Genomic DNA, 27140 nt, shown 5'->3' with positions numbered 1-27140 from the left:
CTAAAATACGACTAAGACTAATAATAGTTTTCGTCCTGAAGACTAAGACTAAATCTAAGATGACTGTCAAAAACAACACTGGTTTAAACCTAAAGTAATTCTGTAGTAGAATCCATTATTTTCTAAAATAAAAATCACAAACACAAAAAAATATTTCAAACAGCCAAATATAGGAATATCACTCTTCCTCTAAAATTGCAATATCACAAAGTTCATCGCAAAACTTTTCTTCTATCAGCTTTTGTTAAAAGTTAAAGTAACTCTTTGGAGAGTAAGAAATGGGTCAGTTGTTCTAATACATGGCATTTCCATACAATGCAGCTGGGTTTGAAAGCTGAAAAAATTGACAAAGACATTGTTGATGTCGAGGATTGATTATTTATAAGGTATGTTTCTACCATCTAAATCGAATGACATTTTTTCATTTAATGATATGAATAACAAAATCTTACTGTGTTATTTACCTGTCCTCACAGTCTGCCAACCAACAGAGAAGGGGGTCCGAGCTTGCACAATGTACATGGTGATTGGACTGTGGTTGTCTGGTCCAGAGCCCCAGGAAAGCTGCACTGTGGTGTCGGTAATACTGGACACCACTGGGCTCTCTGGGGCACCAGGAGGTCCTGCAATGGACACACATAAACAGAGATGCCCACATTAGCCTTATGGACCACAAAGTTAGTGTAAAAAGAATATGATTTCTGGTTAGCTTTGTGTATTATTCTGTCAGATTCTGCCACGGGTGTTAAGTAAATCATAACTTTGTGTTGGGATCTGGGGATCTGCCCCCCTTCTCCAGCAGAGGGCGCCCTGGGTCTCCTGAGCGGAAGCCACCTGCATACCTGAGGCTGATCATCCCATCAGGAGACCAACTATTTAAGCAGCGGCTTGACTCCTCTTCAGCGCCAGAGTGTTGAATAAGTCACGGTAGCCAACCTGAGCCAACCAGTCTGTCTAAACTCTCTGAAACCTTGAACCAGATTCTGATCAGTTTTTGTCCTCTCTGTTCTTCTAGGAAGATCCTGACTGAAACCTGGAACTCTGGTGGAGCTCATGTTTGGGAAACCTGCCTGCCTGCTCTGAGAAGCCAACCTGAAGAACCTCAGCCTGCATCTCCCTGCCAGTTCTCTGGAGAGAACTAGGAGAAGAATTCAAGGTCTGAAACTCACTAGCCTGAAGCCAAGCTCTGCCGCTGCTAAGCTCTCTGCTGAACCCTCTGTCTCTGGACCCAACTGGTTCCCATCTCGTGACGCTCAGCCTGAACCACTGAACTTTAAACCCCATGTGACCAGCCCAGATCTGTTTCCTGCATCTGTTCCCTGCCTGTGGTTTCTCCAATAAACTGTTAACCTTTTCCTCTGTCTCCGCGTGTTCTGCATTTGTTGGATCTCAGTGCTGCATTTGATAAAGTTGATCATATTATTATTTTGGAAAGACTTGAATATTTTCTAGGAATTAACGGAACAGCAATAGACTGCTTTAAATCTTATCTATCTGATCAAATTCAGTTTGTTCACGTTAATGACAAATCTTCCTCATGCTCAAAGGTTACCTGTGGAGTACCACAGGGATCCGTGCTAGGACCAATTCTCTTTACTATATATATGTTCCCAATCGGTAGAACTATTAGACAGCATGGGATTAGTTTTCACTGTTATGCTGATGATACTCAGCTATAGGCCATCTTTCTATAAATTCAGATGATGCTATCCCATTACATAGATTACAGGCATGTCTTGAAGACTTAAAAACCTGGATGACTCTTAACTTTCTGCTCCTGAATGCAGACAAAACAGAAAGTTATAGTCTTTGGACCAGAGTCTTTGAAAAAGAAGCTGATTAGTCAGTCACTTCATTTGGATTGGATTAAACTGATTTCAGATAATAAAGTAAAAAGATCTTGGTATTATTGATCAGGACCTGTCATTTAAATCCCATATCAAAGATATTTCTAGAATTTTCTTCTTTCAGCTGCTCAATGTAGCCAAAATTACAATTATCCTGTCCAAGGTTGATGCTGAGAAACTAGTCCATACATTTTTTACTTCACGGCTGAACCATTGTAATTCCTTATTATCAGGAAGTCCACAAACTGTAGTTAAAAGCCTTCAGCTGATCCAAAATGCTGCAGCCAGAGTTCTGATGAAAATTAAAAAGAGAGATCATATCTCGCCTATCCTGGCATCTCTTCATTGGCTTCCTGTTAAATTCAGAATAGTATTTAAAATCCTCCTTCTCACATATAAAGCCTTAAATGGCCTACCTCCATCTTATGTCAGAGATATGATTGTTCTTTGGGTCTCTAACAGAGAACTTTGCTCTCAATCTGCAGGTTCACTAGTGTTTCCTAGAATTTCTAAAAGCAGAATGGGAGGCAGATCTTTTAGTTATCAGGCTCCTCTCCTGTGGAACCAACTACGAGGTTTGTTTGTGAAGCAGACACCATGTCTATTTTTAAGGGTAGCCTTAAAACCTTTTGATAAAGCTTATAGTTAGAGGGACTTAGGTTATCCTGGGCTATCTCTATAGTTATGTTGCTATAGGTTTAGACTTCTGGATGACATAGGGATTCCTTTTTCATCATCCTGCTTCATTCTATCTCGATTCTCCCACTCTGCCGAATTTGTTAGTTTTCTCTCTGCTCTTTCTCAGAGTAGCTTTGCCTTGTCTGTTCCTGTTTGGCTGTGACACCATCCTGGAAAGAAATATCAGCTGTGATGCTGCCATCAACAACTTTGATTATAGATGTTCGAGATCTGCCTGTTTTCCAGTCTAATCCTGTTTCTCTGACTGTTACTGGCAAGATGTGCTCTCTCTTCATCCATGGGAGCTGGCTCGGAGCTTGACAGCCTGGCTGTGTGTTTCCTGGAAGGGGCCACCTATTACAGTTGCCTTTTGTATCTCTGCTTCTGTCTTGTTGAACCCCAGTCGGCCTCGGCAGATGGCCACTCACGCTGAGCCTGGTTCTGCTAGGGGTTTCTTCCTGTTAAAAGGGAGGTTTTCCTTTCCACTTTCGCTACAAGCATGCTTAGTGTGAGGGATTGTCTTTAAGCTAATGAGTCAATGCAATCAACTGGTTTTCCTTAGATAGAAAACTTTGAATCAATTTGACTGTATGATCTGGTGAACTGTAAAGTGCCTTGAGCTGACATGTGTTGTGTATTGGCGCTATAGAAATAAACTGATTTGAATTGAGACTACCAAGCTCACCAGTACTGTTGTATATATTAAAGTTCAACAGATTGTGACACAAACAGCATGGTTAGAAAGAATAACAGCCATTATTGTTTTTCAGTGGAGGTGTGTGTGTGTGTGTGTGTGTGTGTGTGTGTGTGTGTGGGTGTGTGTGTGTGTGTGTGTGGGTTGTGGGGTTGTGAAACAGAGCAGAGCAGGCTGTGTGCGTGGCTGAATGAGTGACTGGCAGGTGTGGAGATGAGCATGAGAGCTTGCGGCATGCAATGATCCACACTGGCTGAAAAAATGGGCTGGCAATGAAAGGTTGAAGAACTGGGCTTGATATACTGCAAGGCTGAGAGGTGGATGGATTGCTGGTGTGCAGGCTGATGAGCAACCAGAGAGTGAGGAGGGTTAGAGACGTGCCACACCCATGACATGGACACAAACACACTCACAAAATAGACAGAATGAGATAGACTGGGCAATACAGGAGGCACAGAGGGGAAGAGAATATCAGAGGCTTAAGGAATAAACTGGAGGAATGGGGTAAACATTAAATAACATGATATGGTTGGAATATTTTATCTTAATTTATTTTGTATTGCTTTATCATACCTTTTTTCCCCAATTAATCCAAAGTTTCTGTCAGGGACAGGTTGTTTACAAGGAAATCCTCCTAGCTTTTAAAATATAAAAAGATTCAAAAAGTTTCTCCTAAGCTTTATATTCTCTACTTCTAACTTCATAATTATTATAATTGTGTTTGCAAGAAAAATCCTTCAAGTCTCAGTTATCCTAAGTACATGCTTTGTTTCCGAATCACGGCATTTTCATATGATCAATATAAAGAGTGAGCAGGGAAAGTCAGCTCCTAAAAGCTTACTCGTCTACTAATTTTCTTAACCCTACTCAGAGATGTGATTGCAGTGTTTTTCCTAATTTCTGCTTAACTCATGCCCTCTTAGTTATGTTTTTTTTTTTTACAGACAAGTTGCATGCAAAATTAATTCAAGACTAAAAAACTATTTAAAAAAAAAACAACCTAAAATCTATACAGTATTTTATGCTGACATTATTGAAACTAGGTCAAAGCTGTAGTTTCTCACTTTTAATTGTTGAATTTCTGTAATACTAACAGAAAATGGAAAAATGTGTAGCTCAAACAAGGGGCAAAAATAAAAAGGTCAAATGTAGATGAGCACCTAGCAAAAAGAAAAGCCAAAATCATAAGGCAAGCTTGTGCATTAAGAAAACATACCAAGCTGCAAAAGACATAAAATTGTAAAGTGTTTATTTTTAAACTTAAAATAACTTCAAACATATTGAAATAAATATCTGAACATTAAATAATGAGATGCAGGTAATCTACAATAATTCTTATTTAATTAGAGCACCTTCTGGGTTCTCTTTAGCAAGACATGTATGAGAAAAATAGATTGGAAAATTTGTCTAGAGGCAGTTGTCAATCAGGAAGCTTTTTCAATGAGTAAGCTTCCTGGATGGGAAGTGAATGTCTTTAAATTTGGAAATTAAGTCCAAAGGATTTTTAACTTCTTAGGAAAGAGGAGACTAAACTTCGCACATCGCTCCAACAGACCTTCGGCTCTCAAGGACAGAGGTGTTTAAGACCTCCAGAGAATATCCAGGTAGTGTTATGGTTCGTCCCATTTGTTGTGACTCTGAGTTTTAAATTTTCTGTTATCAGTTGTTCTGTTTTTTTCTTTGATTTATTTTCCCTCATATTCAAGCATTCTTTAGTTACTCTCTGTTGCCCCCTTGTGCTTGTTTTCTTTCCCCTTGGTTTCCTTCTTGCCAGTTCCACCCACACCTGCTCCTTATTCAGCTCATTAGTCCATCCTTTGTTCTGTTCTCCTTAAATACTCCACTTCTGCAGTCACTCAGTGCTGGTTCCTTGTCATTGCTGTACTTGTCTTCTCAGCTCGTCTCTCCCTGGCTCCTCAGGCTTGTTTCCCCCTAATGTCTCCATGGTTTTTGGTTTGTTTAACATCTTAGTTGGATTTCTGGATTGCTACCTCTGTTTCCTGTGTTCTTCAATTAAATCTGTCAGAACTCACTCGTCTCTTCAAGCAACCTCACCACCCACTGCTGACAGGTAGATAAGTGTGATCACCTTCATATTAACTTTCATAGAAGATATTATATGTCATATGTTACTGGAACCCACTCAGAAAATGTAATAAAGACCTTGAAAGAACCCAGGACATTTATTCCATTAAAATGTATCATCAAAGTGGGCTCACGTTAGCTAATCCTTTATTTATCCCACAATGTGTGAATTCATAGAATTAAAGCAACAGGCAAGGATACACAATAAAAACAAAATTACATAACGATTGAAAGATATAGGAGGTAGATTAGGGAAAAAACACTATGAACAGAACATACTATTATTATTAAATACTATTATCATTATTCAATTGTAATAATCAAATAAAAATCTCAGAATGACTGAATGGTCAACAGTTCTATGATACATCAAGCTTAAATGTTAAAAAGTATCTGTATCGTATCAACATCGCGGATACTGACCTTGATTTTACTTATGTATTGATTAAAAATCACCTCTAATAGAAACGGTGAAGTGTGGAGGTAAATGGGGGGTAAAAGCGGAACCTTCTAACAATGTTATTTAGGCAAGGTGATTCGTATAGAACTTAGTTTTGCTTTATATCAAACTACTGCTTAGACTTTTTTTCTTTCATGCAAGCAACAATGTCTGTTTGCACATGTGTATAGGAGGTGTAACGATCAGTACCTTTGGAGGAGAGAAGGAGCGGGGGTAGGTGTGAAAAGATTTAGATTTCCAAATGTACTCTCTTCCCCCTTTAAGATACATTGGACAAAAGGTTTAAAATTATCTAACCCCTAATTACTGCCTGAAGTATGGGTAATCATATTCTGGTTCCAGACAAATTTAGGAAGTTATTGCTTATCAGCAACAGGGTCACCAGTAGCGGCATTGACCAGCCCAGTAGATACCTTCAACATCAGTCACTGCTGGATGTTTGTGCTTGATTTTACCAACAAAGGAAGATGTAGAACAGAATTAAACTTTACCATGCGACAGTGGGTTTACTTTCAGAGGCAAGAAAACAGAAAACTGTTTACTTACTTAGATCAAATTAAATATTGTCCTAAGAATTATGAATTGAAAATTGCACAACACTGTTCTGTTATAACTGTGCAAAACAAAAGGCAGCATGTCATTTACAAGTATAAGAAAAAATGCTGTAATAAACAACAAAAATGTAAATTAAATTAATTAAAATTGAGTACATGTTTTTTTTCACACCAGCTACTGGGAGGAACAATCTGCAATAATGCTCCTTTCATCCAGGACACAGCAGCCTCACTGAAAGAGCTTTGCAACAGCTTCATGCCTGGGATGGAAGACAATATACGGCAGTGGTTATATTTTTTCCAGAGTCCTTCTCTCTCCTAACTTCCGCATTTATAATGGAGAGACATCCATAAAACACAATGCATGATTTTTTTTAAACTATGTATTTGTATGATACAGCTGCACATAAGCATTTGAACACTTGAGAAAATCAATGCTAATATTTGGTACAGTAGCCTTTGTTTGTGATTACAGAGGTCAAACGTTTCCTGTAATTTTTCACCAGGTTTGCACACATTGCAGGAGGGATTTTGGCCCACTTCTCCACACAGATCTTCTCCTGATCAGTCAGGTTTCTGGGCTGTTGCTGAGAAATTCAAAGTTTTAGGTCCCTCCAATGATTCTCTATTAGGTTTCGGTCTTGAGACCGGCTAGGCCATGCCCGAAACTTGATAAGCTTCATCCAGAGCCACTCCTTAGTTATTCTGGCTGTTTGCTTTGGGTCATCATCATGTTGGAAGACCCAGCATCAAGCATCTTCAATGCTTTAACTGAGGGAAGGAGGTTGTTCCCCAAAATCTCACAATACATGACCCCACTCATCCTCTCCTTAATACACTGCGTAAGCATCTTAATATATTTTCATTGTTTACAGTTGATTTGACAGTTAATTTGACACTGATGTTTTAGTTAACTAATATTTTCTAGTGCATTATGTTCTCCAAATGTATCTGTGTGTTTTTATCTCCTTGTTTTATGATTATCATTAAAGTTTGTTAAACAGCAAACATTAAACAGCAATATAAGTCTGTTGTTTGAAAATATTTGATATCTAACCTCACAGAAAAAAAAAAGAAAATCAAAACTGTGTGGCTTATGAATCCCCAATTACCAATTGTAGACTTGTGAAGAAGAGGATAATTACCGTAGAACATATTATAGTAGACAATTTATATAATAATAACTAAATTGTTAGTTTCATTTACAATGACTTGAAATGATCCATGATATGAGATCAAACATATTGGGATTTGCTGGTAGCCCTCAGATGTAGTTTTCCATTTAGAGGTACAAATCAACAGAGTAATGGCTTTAATTTGTAAACTGAATGGTAGTACAGAACCTTCATATCCTCAGCTGCACCAATTCAACAGAATGCAGCATTGTGCCAAAATCCGTACACCCCACAAGGCTTTGTTTTTTTCATTTTCAATATCTTATTTATGAATTACACCAAGGAATGTAGAGCACTATTGAAAAGTAGAATGGAAAACATGATTAGCTCATAATGCACTAAGGAAGCTTAAGCGAAAATTTTATCTGGAAGACTTTTTATCAGCTTCACCAGGACCAATTGCTGACGTGCCTATCTCAAGCTTCAGCCAATCAACAATGAACCACACCCTCTCGAAAGCCAATCATCATTCAAGAGGCTCTTCATTAAAACATAGGCACAGCTTCAGCGCATCAGCCGAACTTTCACCCACCTCTGCCCCATCTCCTCCCTCACTCTATTTTAAGACCAACTCATTCTTTGGCTTACTCCACCGCCAGTGTCAGGACCCCAGGGGGAAGACCACTCTAATCCTCTTCTAATTTAAATAAATGGAGCCAAATTGAGTCCATAAGTTTGTAAAAGAAAATTACCCCGGAAAAGAAAAAGTTTGTTTGACAGAAAATATTACAGAGTTCAATTTAAAAGAAAACTACTTTTATCAGGTTTAAATATTTTTCTTTCAAAAAGGTTTGATCATTTTTTTAAACACACTTTTTAGCCCAAATTTGGCTCCATACGATTAACCGATAGGTGTATATATCAGCTAACCATAGTCAATGTAACCACAGTCATTCTATGAAGGGCAGAAACATGAGGAGCTAAGAACAAAGCTGACAGTGTAAAACCTATGTAGTAACATGACCTCACTGCATGAACTAAAGTGGAACCATTTCATGTCAATGTAAAACTTCACCAAGATGTATAGAAAACAGCAAGAACACAAAAAGATTGTTGGTCTATGAGGCAATCCCTAATACACACAGTTTTATATGATTAATAGAGAAAAAAAGAGAAAAAAACTGAAAGAGTTTAGTGGAGGTATGGTGGTAGTACCATATAAGTGTCCTTGGTGCTGCTACACTAGGGGTCTGGAAGCTGGAGTAATTAGCTGATTCTGTCACCAGTATAAATTCATCATCAATGAATTTATGGGAAAAAACTCCATTTTGCATTTAAAGTCGTAGGGAATTCATATTTAAATTTCAAATCATTCTGGCTTAAACATGTATATAAATGTACTCTTTATCAGACCATATTGTCCCAAAAGTAAAAAAAAAAAAATTATATAAAAAAAAAAATCCTTTCTTAAAATCTGTCGGGGTGTTTTTCGTTATTTTGTCCAGGCCAGTTAGTTATACGTCAGCTTGCACACCTAAATTCAGCCAATCATATATCAACGGTCACGTGTCAATCTAATTTTTTCGGTCATAGCATCTTGATTCATATGTCGCAGTTAATATGCGCAACAGTTGAAATAAGAATCATTTACTTTCCCATTGAGTTGCGTCCCAGTCTTCACGGGGATGGACGTCTGTGTCTTCGGCAGGTGTAGAGCTAACAGAACTGGCAGCATTGCGAGGCAAGGGTTCAAACATGTACGGCTGTAAGCCTTCTACACTAAATAAAAAATGTATGACAGAGGAGACTCATCCATGACCTCCGACACAAAACTCTCCTCCTCTTGCATGTTTCCGCTGTCCATCGCGTTCCTTGACAGTGTCGTTTCTAAGTCACCAATTTAAAGCTACTTGGTCCCAATTTAATTTCCCATTGGGAACCTACTAGCATTAAGGTTCTAACTGGTTAGCAAGATGCTTCCGGGACACCGGCCACAACCAAATGGGCTTGCGAACCTTCCGCCACAACAATCCCACCACCTTGATAATCGACTAATCACATTCACTTTATTTAGTCATGTAAAGTCCGGCACCACTCAGGAGAATTCGGAACTGCAACCGTTGGAACAGCCACTTCCCTACGACATTAAATTGTAAAGTTTCTCCAACCCAGAGTGAAAAACTATTGAAGAAGAGATACAGTACTATGGCTGCCTTTTTTTTCTATATTCATTGCAAAAAAGGGGTGTCTAAAATCAAAAGAAAACTCCCCACAAAATCCCAGGTTAAAGCAACTCAAACCTAGTGAAATTATCTCTCCATGGAGCAAGATAATTTACTTAACAAGATTTCTATATTTAAGATTTTTTAATTTAGAAATAACAATGTTGAACACTTAAAATTTGAAATTATGTTTTAAGACCGAACAAATACAGTTAAATTACCATTTTTTAAAAATCTTTTGAAAACATGTTAAAATTTCAAAAGAATTTTTGAAATTCTTGTGCTGAACCTGGAGAAACACTCTTTCAGTTTGCTGCATTGTGGTTGTGTGCATAACACACTGACAATAAAGCTGCATTTGATTTAATTTCATTTAAAAAAAATGACATAAGCTCTGGGGAATTCCCACTTTTGCTGATATTTACAGCTAAATGACAGCCTACTTCAAAAGGGTGGGTGGGAAAGAAGTGCCAATCCCCACTGCTTAAAAAACAATCAGAAGAAACCCTGTCTCTGGTTTCTCATACATCTTGCAAGAATGGCATGATGGAAAATGGCACACCTTTAACTTTTAAAGTGGAAAACAGGTAGTGGTAATCCTAAACTAAAAGGTTTCACTCCTCACAATTTGATTAGATTTTTCACAAAAAGCCTATGATCGTCAACAACAAAAAAGAAAACATGAAAAATGTAATCTGGCACCTAGAAATAAGTGCCTTTTAGACCTCTGTCCTAAGTGTAAAGGACACACAGGCCCTCCCACACACATGCTAACACTGATTTCATGTGGAAGAAAAACCTCCACAGAGAATGTTTTTTAATGTCAAACGGTGTCACAAAAGAGAAGACATACCTCTTACAGTTAGTTCTGCTGCTGCTGAAACAGTGTCGATCTCAGTGTGCACCATACATACATACTTTCCAGAGTGCCTTAGCTGGATGTTCCTCACCATCAGGTCACCTGAAAATCCCTGGTAAGATAAACAAAGAAGAATGAAAGCTTTGAGTTGAAGCAAAAATAAAAAATAAAGCGTAAAAGTAGTGTACTTCGAACAGAAAAGAAAATAATTCCTGCATATCCACTGGAACACAACCAGCACTTTATTTTGAAAAATAAATAAATGCCACTAATTTCCTTAATGTTCAATATGCAGCAGAAACATGGTTAATATATACACAGATCTATTTATCAATAATTTAATATTATGAAAATTAAGAATAACATATATAATTTTATTTTAATTATAGTAGCTCGAAGTATCATCAATATATTTTGAAAAAATTCTGTGAAACATATAAGCAGGTATAAGCAATTAAAAAGTTTTGCCTCAGAAAAAGATAGACTCCTCTTCACTGTCTTCTACAGTGGCCTCCTCCATGAGCCCAGTATATTATTAAGTAGTGAAAAACCTATGGTACAGGTGATACCTTAGCATAATTATGAGTTGATAAATCCAAAACATCTTGGTAATCAAAGTTTTAATTAGCATCATCAGAGTTAACATATATACATCAATGCAACTTATTTTTAATTACATAAATTCTATTTAAAGTGGGGACCGCTTCACTCGGCTGAACTCCTGCCCACCTCTCCACGGCGTGCTCAGACAGAGGCAGAGAAACAAAAAGAATGTTTGGATGGATTTTTTTTTGTTGTTGTTGTAGACAAAAAAGAAAGATAAACTAAAAAAACTAAAACAAACGTGATTCAACATGCAGTTATATATTACTGCTGCAACAGTGGTGTCGGTTGCGGGTGTTTGTCCTGCTGAGGGGTAAAACTTAAAAGTGATGGTACTGTGTATCATTGCATACTGGCCCACTTGAAGCAATGACAACAATAGGATTTTTTTTCTTGATGTGCTTTAAATATCCCAGATAAAATGTTTAAAAGAAATTACCATGTTGACCACTTGGAGGACAAAAGAAAATGGTTTAGTTTTTGTTTAAATAATCGCACCAACAAAAGAAAACACACAAAATAAAAAACACAATTGAGATTTGTTTTCTTCTGGTGAGCCTCTGCTGTGCTTACACTCACCCTGACAGCTCAGATGAATGGTTAGCAAGGCTAGATTTTTCTTTTCTTGGCACTTTTGCTGTGCAAACACTCAAAGAAAAGCATTAAGCATCCTCCCTTGAAAACACATCAAAGCTCGTCCTGCAAACATCTGTTCTGATTATACTCTCTGACAAATATGAGCATTTTAGCTGAATATCATTGGATCTGGTTGGTTTAAAAGAGGCATACTAAACCTGTCAGTAAAGAAGATATGCAGGAAATTTAGTCATTCACTTTTTTAACTTGTATGACGAGATTAATGCCAGGTTGAGAGCACCAGACCATCTGCTGAATTTTTAGTACATTACTTCATCAATTCTGAAACAAACTACAAGGTCACAAAATTTAGTCACGTTAAAATAAAAAAACTTCAACATTTTATTGAGTTTTGAAGTAGTAAATAATAAATGCAGCCAGATTAATCATGATGTAGCACTCAGATTTAGTTCTATACATTATCAATTTTTGTAGAGCCCTCACTATATCTGCACAGGGAAAAGTGGGACATTCAGCAAAACTGTCCAAGCTGACTGGAGGAAGTGAAACCTAGTATCTGCCTACCAAAGTTTAGTTTCAGCCAATCATATTAACAAATTTAAACTTCCACAGATGCCATGAGAGACCACAACAACTCATGCATTTAAAGCTCTTAATGCTCCTCTTTCAAAGATGAAATGGTGGATTATGACAAACAGATTTTGGTTTGCTAGATCTGTTTTCTGGGGACAGTGCCCATTTAGGAAAACCTGTTCCCTAAAATATCCCTGATTTTAGCATCTGATAAATGAGGTTAAAAGTGCTACTTTTTAGAAGAACTGATCATGCTGTCTTTAACAAAAAATAGATAAAACAACAACATTAGATTGTCACTGTTGTACTGTATGATATTATGGTGCATATGGATCAGAGATGGATACCAATGTTACACCAAAATCTGTGATCCCAGTACTTGATATATGCTAATCTGCAGCCCATTGGTTTTCTTCTTTGCTGACAAAAGGCTTTCCCAATCATATAGTATTATAGAATCCATCATCGCTTTGGCCAGGGTCACAGAATATAGTGTAACACCTATGATCAGCCCAATTGTATGATTCCAAATGGAGATAAAGCTGTAAGTAGTCACATAGGATTTATGTGGCAAAATAAAAATAAAACACTCACCATTCAAACACAGCTACAGGTGGAAAAATTACAGAGCCTAGATCAGCTGTGATGGATAAGTGTGGGGGTTGGTGGTGGTGAGGGGAGGATGTGCAAAAGAGGCACGGAGAAGATAGGTACCTGCAGTAAGCGGGCCTGCTTTGTAAAACATTTCAGCCATAAGGTGGCAGAATAAACTGATACTGATGACTCCTTGATAAATCTAATAAAACATCAGTAAGAGTCTTATAGTCGATTTTATGTGGTCAAGTTATTTTGTAGCCTGTTGTAAATTAGGATTAACATATTTTGATTTGGAAAAGAATAGGAGCTTGGCCCAGTCACTTCAATGATACTCTGATGACTGAATGAAAGAAGTTAATTTTAGCATATTTAAAATAAGCCACTTCTTGGTTTAAAAAAAGACTTAAATAAAGCTTCAGATTGCCTTTTTGAAATCATCAGGTAGAAAAATTACTTTAAAATCTTTGTAGTAAAAGAAATAACGATTTTTCTGTATTAGATTAAACTATAAAAATAATAGCTCACATTCCATATATGCAAGATCAATAGAAAACAATCTGAGTAATAATTTGAAGAAAAAAAATCCTCTCCATTGCATTACTTTAATCTCTGTTCTTTCTCTCAGATTCTTTCTATTCATCCTCCCTGAAACAGAAAAGCAATATGATGAAAACTGCTCAAAGAATTATTAGTATGATGGAGGAGGTGAACACTTTTGTAGTATTAATAAATTACACTTTTTAGAAATTTAATATGTCTACTAGCATTGAAAAGCATAAATTAATTGAATAGCTTCAGGTGTATTTAAAGTTGATTTACATGTACAAGAAACGGACCAAATAGGGCTTCGTCAATGTGGTGGGTGGGTCTGGTCTAAGATGCCAGAGCCAGTTTTCTGTCTCAGTCTGCCTTAGATATTAATACATAGATCATCTGTTTTCACAGGAGAGATCCTTGCAGTAATAAAAAAAAATGTGATTCACACTAGGACACATTAACAGTGTTGTGCTAAGGTTAAAAAAAAGTATAGGATGCTTTTACTAAAGATGAGCACCGAAGTGCAAAATGATAAATGAGCTGTCGTTAATAAACTGCACAGAGGTGTGAGGGAGACAGAGAGAAGTACAGTAAGTACTGGTCATATGCTATTTATTAATGATTTGCTAACAAAAACTTTCAGCATTGGCTGTTGGACCTTAAAGTTGCACATAAGGAAAATAAAGGCATCAGTCACAGAGAAACAGAAAGAACCAATAAGCCATGAACAGACAACTTTTTTTTATAAGTGGCAAAGAACTATACATATTTGACAATTGATCAGCAGAGGAAATAGGCTAAATAATAATAAAAAATTATTATCTATATTAAGAATTTACTAGGATGACCCTAGCTTATCTTAAAATAACCAACTTCCAAAGCAGGCTTCCTCAATTATGGTCCTCAAGGACCAGTGTCCAGCATCTTTTAGTGTCTGTTTCAAGTCACCTGAGTAAAAGGAATCAGGTCACTACCAGAACTCTGCAAAACTTGACTACATGCTGGGGAGGTAATTTGATTCAGGTGTGGAAGCAGACACATCTAAAATGTGCAGTACAACAGGACTCGAGGGCCAGAATTGAAGAAGCTTGTTCTAAAGGATACCTGAAACAAAAACTATATTTTATTTAACTGTAGCAAAGTACAGTATAGTATCTAGACCAAGCCTGTCATGTTTTTTTCTATTAGGCCTCTTTTTTTGAATGGCAGAAGATTGGAAGAAAAGAGATACAAAAATAGGAAGAGAACAAACCAATGAACAAACCAAGAAGGAGTAATAGTAGAAAAATACCAAAAGACAAAAAAGAGCAAAGAGTGTTGGATAAAAGAGGAAACAAGATGGTAAAGACTGAATGCATTAAACCCTAAACCAACCCCCATTCAGCTATATAGTAGAAGAGAAGGTGGACCACGTTACAATATATATCTTTCAAAAGTAAATGGTGTCTCACTTTCCACAAAATATTGGAGCTGTCTTCTTTTAAAATGTGTAAGCGTCAGAAATGAATGTTTCTTAACTGGATATTGTATTAGAATAGAATAGAATAGAATAGAAAGGTATTGTCCTTGATCGACTTATTCAGCTCTGTGATGTTCAGGAATTTCGGTTTCAAAACATTTAAATATGAAAAACTCACAGAAAAAATAAAGACAATTAGGAGAAATGTATTGATACAATTACTTTGTCTTTGGCGCCCAGACCTCGGCAGGAAACATAGCACTTAATTCTGATAGATATGCATGAACAGGAGCAAAGAATAGGGCTGTTTCCCCCCCAGGCCTGAAACTGGTGGTGGAGTGGAGATAGATGAAGTTGGTCAGTCTGTAGACTGCTGGTTAGCGAGAAGGTATGCTGAGCTGTTTGGTGAGATGCAGTGAATTGTGTTAGCTGATACTAGAGCTTTACTCAGGGACCTGGAAGATGGAAGTCCAGTTGGATAACACAGGTTGAGAGAACCTGTCCATGATGAGCAAGCATGGAGCGACAGTGGAGATGATAAACTCCCTGTTGGGAAGAAACCTCTTGCAGAGGCTCAACATGGCGGTCTTCTGCCGGACTGATTGAGATGAGACAGGGAACACAGTAAGAGTCCGGGAGGAATGACACTCTGATGAAGCTTTAGCTACGAAGGTGGAGGAGGGGCTGGAGGTGGATTGAAACAGTGTCATCTGAAAGAAGTCACACAGCGCATCCACAGCCCGCGCACAGGAGCAGACCAGTGCGGATCAGCCTTTTAAGATGAACTTTGGATGCCAACTGGCTTTCGTGGAGGTGTGGTTCAAAGCTGATTGGCTGTGTCTCAGGTGGATGTTGAAGAGCATTGAGTTTCTTCAGTTGAACTTCCACCTAGGCTCCATTATATATCATCCAACTAAACCGAGTTGAGTCAGACCAGATTTAAGATTTAATTACTCTATGGTGTTAATTCTGATTTCTTTCTGAAGTTTTTGGATCTTTTTAGTCTGCAAGGCTCAGTTATAGTTGAATAAAACCTAAACTTTTTATATTGTATAAATATATATTTAAAAAAATTAATACATTTAAATTAAATAAATAGAAAAATAATGATTGCATGAGCACTTAAACCCTAATCCTCTAAAGCATAATGAGCACTTGCTTTGCAGCATCTACCGGCTCCTGCAATAAAGGATGCATGATTTCTGACTCTTTTCTTGTGTCTGATGTCAGCTCTGATGTGCAACAAACTGAGGACAACTTCTACAAATTCTGCTACGGAATATAATTGTTTCCTAGAGTAACTGGTGGGATTCATGTGTCTCAGGATGAAAGATATCTGGCTTTCTGAAACCGAAAATATGACTATGCAAGGATCCTACCTTCTGAAACTGGGCCCTGAAGGAGTTTGATAAAGAAAAATGTTATCTTTGTCTGGTTTCTGACTGACATTGAGTAAACTGTCGAAGTTGCTTGTGGGATTTTGTTAAACTAAAGAAGGAGCAGTACCACATTATTGTGAAATATTTGCATACTGGATAAAAGAATATGCATATTGGGGAGTATTCCAGACTCTTTTTGTTTCAAATATTATTGGTTATTTATTCCGTTTTATTTTAATGTTATTGCCCACTCCGACTAACAACGGAAGTTTCAATACGGAAAGCTTTGCAAGAATTTATTCCTGCATTGTTATTTTAAGGTTCTGCTAAAACATCTAACTCATAGTGAGAGGAGGCTACTGTATGACTGGTCTATTGAAAGACTTAATTTAAAAATACTGAACAGGACTCCATTGACAAAAAAATGCAAAATTAAATATTTAATCCATTTAAGTTGGAAAATTTTGATTGTATTCCCAGAAGAAACAAAAGTAAAGCAATTTGAGAGAGGAAAAACATAATTCAAACCATAAATAATTAAGGAAATGTTGGACTGATATGAGGAAAAATAGGAAATTAAGCAAAAGGAAAATCACAATTCAAACTCAGAAATTGAAATTCCACCTTACATATACAATATTACCAATATGTCTTAACATTTTACAAAACGTAAGGTCTATCTGATTAAAAATTCATTGGTATGCTGTTGCAACCAATAAGATTTCATGTGAGAAAGGTCTCTTAAGATTATCAAACAATTTATAGAGTTTGAAAGCATTTTAAAGTGTTAGTATCTTGGGATTGATTATCTTTCATCACCTTTTTACAGTTGTGGTTAGAACACCTGTGTTCCAATAATTAAATTCAGTTTGATAATGTAATCAACATATTGAGGTAATAGACAACAGAAGACTTGACTCTGGTACAGACTCTGATGAAGACCAAGCAGGTTAGCAAAAATACCTTTCGGGCTTTTTTTCTTTATAGAAAAAAAACAGGGAACTTCAAATATTGTTTTCATCCATCGTGTGCTTTGAAATGTCTTGACGGTGCCTTTATGTTTTCATTGAGACTTTTATACAGAAAATGAATATGAAGATCCCCATTTTGGTCTGATCCAAAAGTCTCATCAAAATGCAAATTTTTAAATATAATTGTTTAGCCAGACCTATTCTTTCATGATTCAGAGAAAATTGTACATTTGTAAATTCTAAGCAAACATCAGCTGCAAACACTATCACCACCTGCTATCCAGGCATGGATGTTTTTAGTGTTTTTATTTGTATTTTTTTTATATAGCAGGTACTCGTTTACATTATGGGTCATTCATGTCAATTGGCTGCCTGATTAAAAGACTCCTGCCTTTTAAAATGCTGCTGGCAGACGTTCTACAGTTTATTAGTCCAGATGCTGCTGAACACTTTGTTTCATGTTGCTATTGTTATGCTTAACGGGTGTTTAACTGAGGGTTGTTGACAAGTAAGCACACAGGCTTTTTCTACACACACCAGACCAATATTAGAGCAAACATGAAGCATCCACTATTCCTTTCTTTGTAATTCTTTTTGCCAGCCACAGTGTTTCATGTCAGTAAGAGCAGATGTTCACCTACTTTCTGGTCTTTCTCACATACACAAGAAGAGACAAACACATTCTCACATCCTAGTTTTTTGGGGGATTTTTTCAAAGCACATATGATGACAGTTTAGGGGAAAATAACTACATCAGGCTTGTTTTCTAGTCACATGGATGTAAGAAACCATCTATTTAGAGACTGGAAGATTGGAACAAGAAGAACAACTGTGTATTTTTTGAGGTGGGCTGCAGCTGTATAGTGCTGTAAATATCAGCTGTGTTCAGCTGTATGTAAGAGGATGGTGTTTGTTATTTTGCCTGTGGCACTTATTTGTAAAGTTGTGTGTCCGCTGAGGGAAACGCACTGTTGATTCAGATCTTGTAACAAAAAAACAACCTAATCTTTAAGAGATATTACTAAGGATACTCTTTTTAACAGCATCAACAGAAGGCACTACACATACACTTTCTGAAGTGAGGAAAAAAATCACATCTTAAAAAGTAAAAATCTATGCATTAATTTGCTCTACAGCTTTTTATGGTGTCTTTTTTTTACAAAAAGGGAAGGAAGCAAAGGAGGGCAAATAGAGCAGAAGGAAGGATTGGTACAATAAAGGAAACACATTAAGGGCACAAAGAAGAAGAATAGAAGGAAACAATAGGAGAAGAAAAAAACACTTATATAAGCATAGGAAATAAGTCTGGAAATACAAAAACCATGTCCGTAGTGCTATTTTCTTTTTCTTTAAGAATCTAGATATGAAGAAAGTGAAACTAAAATCTGCACTTTTCCAGATTCTTTGAAAACTTCAACTCTTGGTTACCCTTAGTTCATCTAAAGTTTATATATACATTTTACAAGTTGGTCCACATGCTTGAAGCCAATGCAAGTTTGCTGAACTCAATTCAAATCAAAGTTTAACATTTATTGACAGATATATTTTAACATGCCAGCAAATATTTGTTTTAATGCCATTTATCAAGCTGCATAGAAATCTTACATTCAATCAACAAAACCCTGGCTAAAATACACTGTACACCCCATATATGGTATACTTCTGTGTAGCTCCTCTGATTCTTAGACATTGACACATTTTGCTCCGTCATCCATCACTAATAGACCCAATCGATATATCTGATGGTAGATGAAGGGGAGCTGTGGGTCATGCTTGCAGCAGTGGTGTTGCCTGGCCTAGGCATTCTAAGCTCTAGCCCTGAGTGATTCTCATCAAGCCTCAGATCTTTTTACACTCTGGATATAAGAAATTAACTGAGGTGCCCTATGATATTAAATGATAAAAAGTTTTATAATTTCCTAGCTCCAGTAAACGCAACACAATCAGAATGCTAGAACCAATCAAAGAGGCATTTGTGTGGAAGCGGGCACTCATCCATGATTTATTGGCCAAGACTGCTGATACTATTTAGAGCTGTCACAGATAAAAGTTGACATATTAAAGAAAGAATCAAGATAATAATTATTCTGTTGTGACTGCAAGTGGCCAGAGAGAGACACAATGGGACAGGTAAAACAAAGGAGTAATTTCAATCTGGTATGTTTTCAAAATTATGTGAATATCAGGCATTTCTTTCATAATGACAATATAATATAAAGCATGAAACGGACTAAGCCTAAATTGTAGAAATAGCAACCAAAGCTGTTTCCCACATTTTAAAATCTGTTTGGTCGAGTGCAGTACTTTGTACTAGGAAGACACCAACTTCAGCACACAGTTACCAGTCTCACGACTGAGAGACATTTCCATTGTGTTTAAACCCTCACACATGCTTTTTAATAGGTGCGTGGTGCACGTTAAGGACATCTGCTTTGCTACTCATTTTGACGGGCTTAGCTCTGTCTGTACTCTGTCTGTACTCGTGCTCCACCCTGCACTCTGTTTTTATTTCCTCCACCTTATGATAGTTGGCTTAAAACTTTTTACCAAAGTTTAATTTCTATCAAATAAATTCCCTACATCATATCCCAATTAATATTTCATTGTCTTGTGGTTTATTTGTTTTTTAAGAGCCACATGAAAAAGGCACATATACCTTCTTGGAATATCCCTATTTTTCTATCCATTGAGTTAGGATTTTGATTACTTGTATGGTCATAAATTTATTTATTATTATTATGATTTTTATCATAGCATAAGGCAGTTTTTCAAATGATTAAAACCTTTGAAATGGGTGTAATGGGTGAAACTGATTCAACCGTGAAATTTTTGCTTTTATTTAAACAAGAGTTAAAATAACCTATAATAACTTTTCTATATCTTTCTTCAAAGAAAATACCTCTTTTAGCTAGCCTCAGTATAGCTAAAAATCGCCCTAAATATTTATTCTATTATTTACTCTTTATCTCAAAATAAAAAAATAAAATAGTGTAATTTAGCTTTTATATGTAGGTTATACAGTAATGGTCTATGTTTTAGATGCATGCACGGTGTATAAAAAAAAAAAAAAAAAAAAAAAATGAACCAAGAACTTTTTTATGCAGTACCTTTAAGACTTTAAAATTGCTTTCACTCCTGCTCTTTGTTTCATCCAACAGTGACAATCATGTTTTTTAAAAGGTTTTTTTCCACAATATACAGTATTGAATTGATACTGTATTTATGGGTTAAATCAAATGGTGTCTCTAGATATTAATATAAAGCAGACTATACATTTCAGTATTTGGCTTGAAACAAGTTGCCAGAACAGCTCAAGATGGCTTAAATGAAAAGTCAGTTTTCTGAGTTTTAAATTCCCTGAGATTCCACAGTAGGGTGTGCGCTTAGCCCCCAATGTTCCCAGGTAATTCCCCTGTGCTTCAGTACAATGATATAAATTTCCACACTGACTAAAAAAACCTTCTATTTGTGACATAATGAAAGACAAGCAGATAAAGAAGTCTGTGTAAATGAGTGGATGGAGAGAGGAGAACTTTTAGGGGTGAGGTTTAGAGCACAAGAATTCTCTAACTTCTGTGGGTTTTAACAGAAGTATCCAAAATTAAAATGGTCGAAAGTAGAAGTTTCCTCACCAGTTCTTTGTGGTGTAGTGATGTGAAGTTTTCTGACTGTGATTCAACTTGGGCTTGATTATCAATTGCATCAAAAATGGCATCTGGTCTAAAAACGTTGAATGCTCGTCAATGTTTTGTTACTCATCCTTTTAATATACATACAGAACTTATATAACTAGACCAAAGGGGACCTGGTGCTAGTCAAGATTAAACATAAGAACATTTTACAGACAGTAGTATCTGAATGACAATGATAGTATCAGGAAAAAAAGTTTGATTATGATGTGCAAATGTCTTGTACTTTTCAATGGAAGCAATGAGATGTGTTTAGGTAATTTAATGCAAATAACACATGTTAATAGTTGACATATGTCCCTCTTCACTCACACTATATAATGTGTTATTAAGGGAATGTTCAGTATTGTAAATTCTTCGGAAAATTAAAGATTTCCTATTTTTGTGAGTTCATCCATCAAGCTTTTGTGTTATAAGGATTTTTGGGCCAGCTAAATCAAAAGGTATTTGTTGTTTTAAATCATATCTGAGATATTTAGTTGCACTGAAGTCTCCTAATACTGACCCAGTACATTTTCCTAAATTTTCCCAATTTTTTGGCGGTCGTCTGTCATTTCAAGGTCATTGTTGTACAACAGGAAAAACGTTTTTTACAGCAGTCGACTTTAATTCACCAAGGAGTCTGTTATAAATGCAAAAGCTAAAGGATAGTTTAATAACATCAGACATAAAAACAGTATGTCACAGTTGTAATACTTCCAAGATATCTCCCTCCTAAAATGACAGTCTAAGCAAAGAGGAAAATCAGGGAATCACAAGGCTAGTGGTAACTCTGGAGAAGTTGCAAAAGTCAACACATAGAACACATTTATTTGGGCATTAAACTAAACTTGACAGTACTGAAGAAGAAAGCCAATGTTGAAAGAAAACAACAGGAACCTTAACATTCAACCACAGCTGCAATGGACTTGCCTAAATCGAAGCATGTTTGTGAACCTGAATGTTCTGGTTACAGTGACGACCCAAATCTAATAGAGTATCTGTGGAAGATTTGAAATTTGAATTTCAGAGAACCTTGTACTACAATCTGGCTTAACTTGAACTAAAAACAAAACAAAAACAATGGCGAAGGAATTAAGTCTATACATGTGCAACATTGATAGAGATATATTTCAAAGGACTTCCACAAAGCAATGCAGCAAAAGATGGTTAATGTTGGTCCACAACAGATACAACACAGAATATATGTAAACTCTATTATCGGAGGCTGACAGCATGGGGAGTTCCAGAGAAATGAATACCTTTGAAAGTCATTGCAAATTTTTCAAACTTTTCACCACAGATGTTTACGTACCGCTCCAATGATCTCAAAGTGTTCCTGCCTGCTGAAGTCTATGGCTTTGCCGTTGAAAAACCATTTGAAAACGGGGCTCAGGGATGAGTCACTGGATACCTCGCAGGGTAGGACAAGGCTCTGTCCCACACTAGCATCTGAGCTTAAAGGTGGAACAATGACCCTGGTGGGTTCTGCAGCAGAACAGGAGATAAAAGAAGATCATTTGTTACTGTGCATTAAAACGTATCCCTATAAAATCTGGCCGAATGAACAAGGTAATAAAGCTTAATTTGGCCCGAATAGAGAGACAGATTGTGGTCCATCAGCGTGATTAAGTGACCTTAAATAACTTCACTTAGGAAGCAAATGCCTCCTATAATTCAGCAATGAATAATTAAGCACACTGCTATTACAACGTCAACTAGAAAAAAAAAATGTAAAGGCTCCCACTTTATAATCATACTTTTCTAAAACCTGTGTCTAAGCATGAGAAGGGATCTCTTTTTGAATGAATAAAAATATTCTTCAATCACAGCTCCAGCAGTGGTTTGTCCTACTCTGCTACATGAGCAATAACTCAGAGCTGACAAAACCATGGATGACTTATACGCCTGTCACAAGCCGGCGGGAACATAAAGCGGCTTTATATTTCATTATCAGAGTCACGCTTGGGGTGCTTTTTTTTCCTGCTAACAAAATTTAAACTGCCGGCTTAAAAAAAACAAGGGAAACCTGTGGCAAAATATGGAAATACCTTTCACTACCAGAGCTCCTGTGCTGCTGGAGGCTCCAAAGTGGTTTCTGGCCACACATGTGTAACTTCCCTCGTCAGATTTCGAGATGTTGGTGATGCGTAGAGTGCCGTCCTCCAGGATTATCTGTCTGAAGAGAGCAGGTAAAGTAAGAAAAGGTAATGAACAATTTTCTTTATCAGTGATTATATAAATGATATATAAACAAATTCCTTGCTCTTAAATGGTTTCATTCCAAGGGCTATTTTACATTTTCATTCAGTATTTCCAAATCTGTTGCAGAACTCTTTTTGGTTTTCCTGAGATGATTACAGTTATCTTAGCTGAGACAGAACAGATTTTCAGCTGTGTTAGTTTGGTATTGAAAAAAACAATAGATAAGTGCACATATTAATTGGACATAGAACAGAGGTGTGGGGCAGTGAGGCGTTAAAACCTAAATTGCAGGTAGATTTGCAGCCTCTACCTGCAAGTTCCTTTTTTTGATACACTGTTTTTACATTTATACTGTAAGTGTAAGTGTTGGGATTTCATCTCAATATATGTAAAAATGTCATGAACATGGCAAAAATAGTACTCAGTACTCAGCTGATCTATGAGCTTGTTCGTAAAGCGGCATGGAAACCCTTCTAATAACCCTGGAAAATTTTCAAATGTGTCTTCTTCAGATTCAGGACAACAGACTTAAGAAAAATAAAATCAATCAACAGTTTTATCAAGGTGTTTGCATTAACTCTCTATGAACAGCTCACTGGATCCACATTTTACTATAATTACACCTGCAAGTATTTAGGATATGTTTGTACCAGCTTTGTACATCTTCACACTGAAATATGTTTATGCAAAACATTCACTTTCCATCAAATTGGACGGAGAACGTCTTCAAATATTCATGTCTAACCACTCATTCTTTATTGAATAACAGTCAAATCTGCTTTGATCTAATCCATTGTAGCGCTAGCAGTATAATGCAAACATTATGCTGACACTAAAATATTATACATAATGCTCTACTACAGTAGTTTTGTCTCACTCATTTCATTTTAAGCATAGGCTAGATATGTGCATTTTAACTCATCTGACCGGAGAACCTTCTTTAATTTGTTTACTGTGTGAACATGAGAACTTTTGACTGTTTTTCAACAATAGCTTATCACTCTTATATAAAGGCTGAATTGATGGCACCCATGACTAATAGCCCTGTCCTTCCCAGAGTTGTGGATCTCTGCAGGATCTAAATAAACATGAGTCTCATTCTGAATCAGTGGCGGCGGGTGTAGTTTTCTCCAGGGGGGGGGGGGGGGGGGCTATAAATTCAAAATAGACGTATACCAAAAACCAATCAAACATATACTTTAACCTAGCACACTAGAATATTTATTCTAACAAAGAAAAATATTAGAAAAACATTTCATAAAAACAATCTTGCCCTTTTGAGGTTTTGTGACGGCAAATCTGTGTTTGCATGTCACAAAGCTAACAAAAAAAAATTTACCAGTTTAATATGTAGAAGATATTAGTCACCTTTATATATTTTTTATATATAAAAACAATTTATTTTTGGAGTTATTTGTCTATTTATGAGCAACTATGGAAAATTAACAAACATCTAGAAAAAAAAACATTTGCATTCACCAAAGGAAAAAAAAATCTGACAGCTTATCTCATAATTAAGAGTTAAGACCTCATAATTACGAGGTAAGATCTCAATATTACGAGATATCGATCTCATAATTATGAGATAATGTCATATTTAGGAGATTAGGAAGGACAGTCATTGCTGAGCTACTAAGTTGGTTGTCAGATTTAATATGCTTTTATTTCCTTTCAGGTATGCAACACTGGAAAATACTAAGTTTCCTCAATGTGGATGGAATTAGTTTTAGTTTTTCAGCATCACGCAGTAAGTCCTTAGAATTCAACAGGGTGTCTGCGACCACTAGGGGTTTTTTTTTTTTTTTTTTGCTGCTGTAAACACCAGAATTACCCATTGTGGGACAATAAAGATATGTTATATTCTGTTATATTCTATAAAAGGGGTAGAAAGATAGAAGTAAATCTAAACAATGTGTGTATAAAATATATATATATCTTATATTCAACAGCAAAAAATAATTAGTTAAGCAAACTATGCAAAACAGCAAATGCAAAGACCTTAGAATCTGCCCTTAAATTACAGCCAAACCCATTTACACAGCAATAGAAAAAAGCCTTTAGATAAACAAAACATTACCTGCCTCATATCTGACTCAATAACCATTAAAACTACTATTTTTATTAATATCAGAAGGGACTATTCACGGAACTATTCACATACTTGCATTGTATTAAACTGAACTTTCAACATTCACCACTGTTAGGCACCAAGTAACCTTTCCTCTGAGCAGCTGGCCTGCTTGGTCTCGCAATGAATCCTGGGAAAACCAAGGTTAGATAGGATACACCACACCCATCCTTCAAATCGGGCAAAAAGATGGACGCATTTGTAGGCCGCATAATGAGGAGTCTTGTAATCCATCCAGACCTCGGCGCTGCTCTATGATGTAATCAGCTTTCAAATCTGGCCATCGGAGGACGCAGCCCATGAATTCAAACAGGGCCTATGGGCAAAGATTTTTGCGCCCTAGGGAGGAAATACATCACCAATCCGACGAGAAATGGAATGACGCTTTACTAGTCATTAAAGATTAAATATTTATTTTGCACATCTAGAAAATATGTATAGATATATTTCAAAATATTTTTTTGACTTTAAATTTATTTATTTTTTATATATTAATCTGGGACATTGGGTGTGGGGCGTAGCTCTAGCGCCCTCTACTGGCCAACTGCCACCGATTCTGATCTGTCAGTTGTGTTTCATGTTCTTCATGATTCTGGTTGTTCTTCTCCACTCTTTAGAGAACAAATTTGTTCTTCCCCTTTTTTATACATATGAACTATCTATTATGTGACTTTCAACAAAACACAGATTTTTAAATAGAATACAAATAGCTTTATCGTCCAACAGTTGTGAAATTTGGATCTAATGGTGGCAAAAATCTACTTTTTTTAAAAACCTAATAGCCTACTGCAGGTTGGCAGAAAAGTAAGATGAAAACATGTATTAATTACGAAGGAAGTAATCAAGCAAAATTGTTGCAAGAAGCATTAAATCAAAATACAGTTATTGGCATCATAATATTTTCTAATAGGGAAGGTAGGCCTTAAAATAGTTTAATTTAAATTTACTCTTTTAACTACCTATTATGCATGTTAAAATTAGTATGATGATTATTTAGAAATATTATAAAAGTTACTGTATCCTACCAATGTACTGTAACTGATCTGAACACCAGTACTTTTCAAATCGAATCAACATACTTTAGAGGGGCATTCACTAATGATTTCAATGAAAAAAGGAAATAATTAGATTTTATTCTTTACTTTTTGGTGTTTCTTTATGGTCATTTTGGTTTAATGTGAGCATACGAATAGATAAGGCAGATTATTCTCTTCTATTGCAGCTAATTAAATTAAACAAAAATTGGACAAACATCCAACACAAAAACCTAACAATTTTTCCCCAACGCTCAGGAATAAATGCATAATAAATAATTCATTTGGACGATACTTAACCCAGGGAGCATGTCTTAAACACATTGCTTTGTGCTGATTTATTGACAAAAATATCAAACTTTGAGTGATGGAGATTCACTGAGAACATGACCTGAGGGGCAATGAGGAGCAGAACAAAAAAGAAAAATCACCACTAATTGTATCGGTGATGAATTCAGGTCCAGGCTGTGGATTTTTATTATTTTACAAATGCAGTGCCTACATATCATAGCTGGGTATTTTTTCTCCCTTTTCTAAGTCAAACTGACACATACGTTAAAGCAAGTTTGGTGAATTACAGGATATATCCTTTTTTATCTCGCTCTTAAAATAACTTCTATCCCCATCAAATAGAGCCAGCAGTTCATTATGTCAAACAAAGGAATCAAATTGATATTGCATGAGAACATCTGAGTGTGATTATTATGCTTCCTTATTTCAGCTTTTGCCATTTTTTATTAGTATTATTTATTTTTTATTTTTTTGCCTTAGCCTGGAATTGCATAACTGATTAAAAACAAAGAGTTATTTAGATCAGAAAGAATTCTCATCATTTTAACTTCAATCATAATTAACCCAGTGGAAGCTTAATTTTC

The 27140-nt window shown here is 36.2% G+C and overlaps 1 protein-coding gene across 2 annotated transcripts in view; it reads right to left on the bottom strand.

Annotated features, from left to right (window-relative positions):
- The window catches only part of LOC119785994 (contactin-4), a 126281-nt gene that overhangs the window by 27437 nt on the left and 71704 nt on the right, over positions 1 to 27140 (bottom strand). For both annotated transcript variants that reach the window (XM_038289022.1, XM_038289020.1), the window contains 4 exons: positions 22950 to 23077; positions 22214 to 22386; positions 10509 to 10626; positions 465 to 623 (listed from right to left, as the gene is read on the bottom strand). In XM_038289022.1, the coding sequence (XP_038144950.1) occupies positions 465 to 623; positions 10509 to 10626; positions 22214 to 22386; positions 22950 to 23077 (578 nt within the window). The remainder of the gene's footprint in view (positions 1 to 464; positions 624 to 10508; positions 10627 to 22213; positions 22387 to 22949; positions 23078 to 27140) is intronic.

This window comes from Cyprinodon tularosa, unplaced genomic scaffold (genome assembly GCF_016077235.1).
Source record: "Cyprinodon tularosa strain WSP-4 unplaced genomic scaffold, ASM1607723v1 ctg261, whole genome shotgun sequence".
NCBI lineage: Eukaryota > Metazoa > Chordata > Actinopteri > Cyprinodontiformes > Cyprinodontidae > Cyprinodon > Cyprinodon tularosa.
This window is presented reverse-complemented; position numbering and strand designations above follow the sequence as displayed.